Raw genomic sequence first — 2,427 nt, 5'->3', positions numbered from 1 at the left:
CAGTCAGGCCATGTTCAGAGCGTATGTAGGTGCGCGCATTGGAGTAGAGGTTTTGGACCACACGAATCAGGTCGTGTGGCATGCCCAGGTCCCACATAATTTCCAAAAGCCTGTCGTGTGAGATTGTGTTGAAGGCGCTTGAGAAGTCGGCATACATCACATATATGTCTTGTTTGGTCAGGCCTGCATCTTCTAGTGCGTGCACTAGGTTTAGAGTCTGTCGTTCCGTGTTGCGGTACCGCAGAAACCCTTCTTGTGTCTCGCTGAATAAGTCTAGGTCGTGTGAGATGTCAGATATGGCTACGGTTATAAGGCTTGTCCAGAGTTTATATGTAGTATTGGCAAGTGCAATGGGCCGGTAATTTTTTAGGAGGAGCGGGTCGCCTGGTTTGGGAAGCAGGACTGTTTCACTGGCCGTCCACGAGGCTGGTGTGTGTGCCCTCACCCACATCAGGGTAAGGAGGTTATGCAGAGTGCTACGCAAGGTTTGCGGTAAGGCGCGAAGCAACTCATTGGGTATGCCATCTGGTCCCGGGGACTTGTTGCGGCTCAGGTGGTCAATGCACGAGTCAAAGTTGGTGCTGTCAGCAATGCTGGGGAGCAGCGCGTGCGTTGGTGGTGTGGTTGCGCTGTGTAGGGTAAAGGTGTCAGGGGCACTGTTCTTGTATTTAGGGTCGAATGGATAGGTATTGTTGGGCAGTCTATCTTCAGGCTTAAATTTTCCCGTTCGGGGTCCAGTGATGGTGGCTCCCTGGCCCTGGAAGTAGGTATGGATGGCGTCTAGTATTGAGGATTTGTCGGTGCAGTGTGCTTTGGTGTGTGGGTGTAGGAGTGCAGGGATACCTCGTGTTTGCTCGTTTGTGGAGAAGATGTCCTTATGGGCTTGTTTGGCTCGTGTGGCAAGTTTGTGCTGGAAACGGGCTTTGGCTTTTTTGATATCATCTTGTGTTTGTTTCTTGAGAAGTTTGCGTAGTGATTGTCCCGCGGTTTTAATCTTATCGATTAACTCCGCTATGGCACGGGTGCCTGGGGGCGGTCGTGGGCTGCGGGCGGGTTGCGGCGTGACAGCTGTTGCTGGGTGGGTTTCCCCATTCTCGGCGGGCTGAGGGGGGGAAGGGGTGGCTGTCGCTGTCCCAGCCTCTGGTTGGGTAGGGCCCGTTTCTGGTTGGGTGGCTGCGGGGTTTGTGTTGGGGGTTGTGTTGTTAAGTTGGTCGCATTGTGTGCGTAGTTGTTTAATTTCATCATGGGCCTTTCGTAGTTTCCTGCTGAGTCGGCGTGGGATGAACGCCCCACGTACTGGGGGTTTCTTCGGGCACATATCTACAAGGATGCTCAGTCCGTCTGTCAGTACGTCATGCAGTTGGGCGGCTAGAGCATCAAGGTTGGGTGTCTGAACTGCTGGGTCTTGTTGTAGGGCGTCCTGCAATTCTACGGCTGTGGTGGCTCCCGTTGCATGTTGGGCCAGGTGGGACTGGATTGCCGTGGTGGCTGGGTGCAGTGCATTGGTCAGGGCGGCGATGGGTGTTGCAAGGTTGTGTTCTATTTTTGTCCGTGTTGCTTCTATGGTGGATTTGGGGACTGGCAGGACAACGTTACGCCAAAGGCCTGGGTTGTCAGGGGGGGTCGTCTCCGTCAGAGTGGCCATGCGTGAGGGCCAGAGTCGAAGAGGGAAGGTTGGTACACGTGAGTGTACGGAGTAGTGGTCGAACAGGCCTCCACACGCTTCAACAGAGGTTAGCGCTGGAGTTGGACTGGTGGGGTCGGCGAGAGCTGCGCTTGCATTTTGGCAGAAGAGGATGTCGTCTATGCGGCTGGTGGGGAGGGTTGTGCCGTTTCGAGTCTGGTAGTAAGACATGCTGGTGCCTCCCCCGGGTTCAGGGAGTCGCTGCAGTCTGTTGCTGGAGACGAAGCGGGCATGCAGTCTGTCCGCATCGTCCGTGGGTCCCTGCCGGTCTTCTTGTTTGAGTACTGCATTGAAATCGCCACCAATAATGACGTATTCCCCAGCAGCAGAGGCATTCTTAAGAGTGGTCTCGCAGTATTGGTAGATGCGGTGGCGCGTTGGCATGTCTTCTGGGGCATAAACACCAAGTACGTGTAGGGGGGTGCTGTGCGGCGTGCGGATGGTGCAGTGCAAAAGGTGTCCCTGGAGGTTGGATGGGGTGTTGGGCGTGTCGATACCGCCGCCTGAGTGGTATTTCTTTGAGATGGCCATGGCCACCCCCGCAGAGCGGCGCTTGTAGTGCTCTGTACCTGGCTTCGTGGATGTAAAGGTGCGGTATGCTAGTGTTTCTTGGCGGAGGGTGTCTTTGAGCCAGCGGGTGCGGGGGCCAAGTTTGGTCTCAGTGAAGATCACAATGTCTGCGTTCCATTCCCGCAGGTGGCATAAGGTTGAGAGCAGATTGGTGCCTAGTCCTCGCACGTTGT

General features: G+C 55.2%; 1 protein-coding gene across 1 annotated transcript in view; it reads left to right on the top strand.

The window, feature by feature from the left end:
• The first annotated feature begins 1,884 nt into the window (after positions 1 to 1,884).
• Positions 1,885 to 2,427, top strand: part of CHLRE_09g402041v5 (uncharacterized protein) — a 2,918-nt gene continuing 2,375 nt past the window's right edge. The window contains exon 1 of the mRNA XM_043066053.1: positions 1,885 to 2,427. This exon is cut by the window's right edge and continues 2,375 nt beyond it. Coding sequence (XP_042920715.1) covers positions 1,916 to 2,101 — 186 coding nt within the window. The 5' untranslated portion in view covers positions 1,885 to 1,915 and the 3' untranslated portion in view covers positions 2,102 to 2,427.

The sequence above is a fragment of the Chlamydomonas reinhardtii genome, chromosome 9 (genome assembly GCF_000002595.2).
Source record: "Chlamydomonas reinhardtii strain CC-503 cw92 mt+ chromosome 9, whole genome shotgun sequence".
Lineage (NCBI taxonomy): Eukaryota > Viridiplantae > Chlorophyta > Chlorophyceae > Chlamydomonadales > Chlamydomonadaceae > Chlamydomonas > Chlamydomonas reinhardtii.
This window is presented reverse-complemented; position numbering and strand designations above follow the sequence as displayed.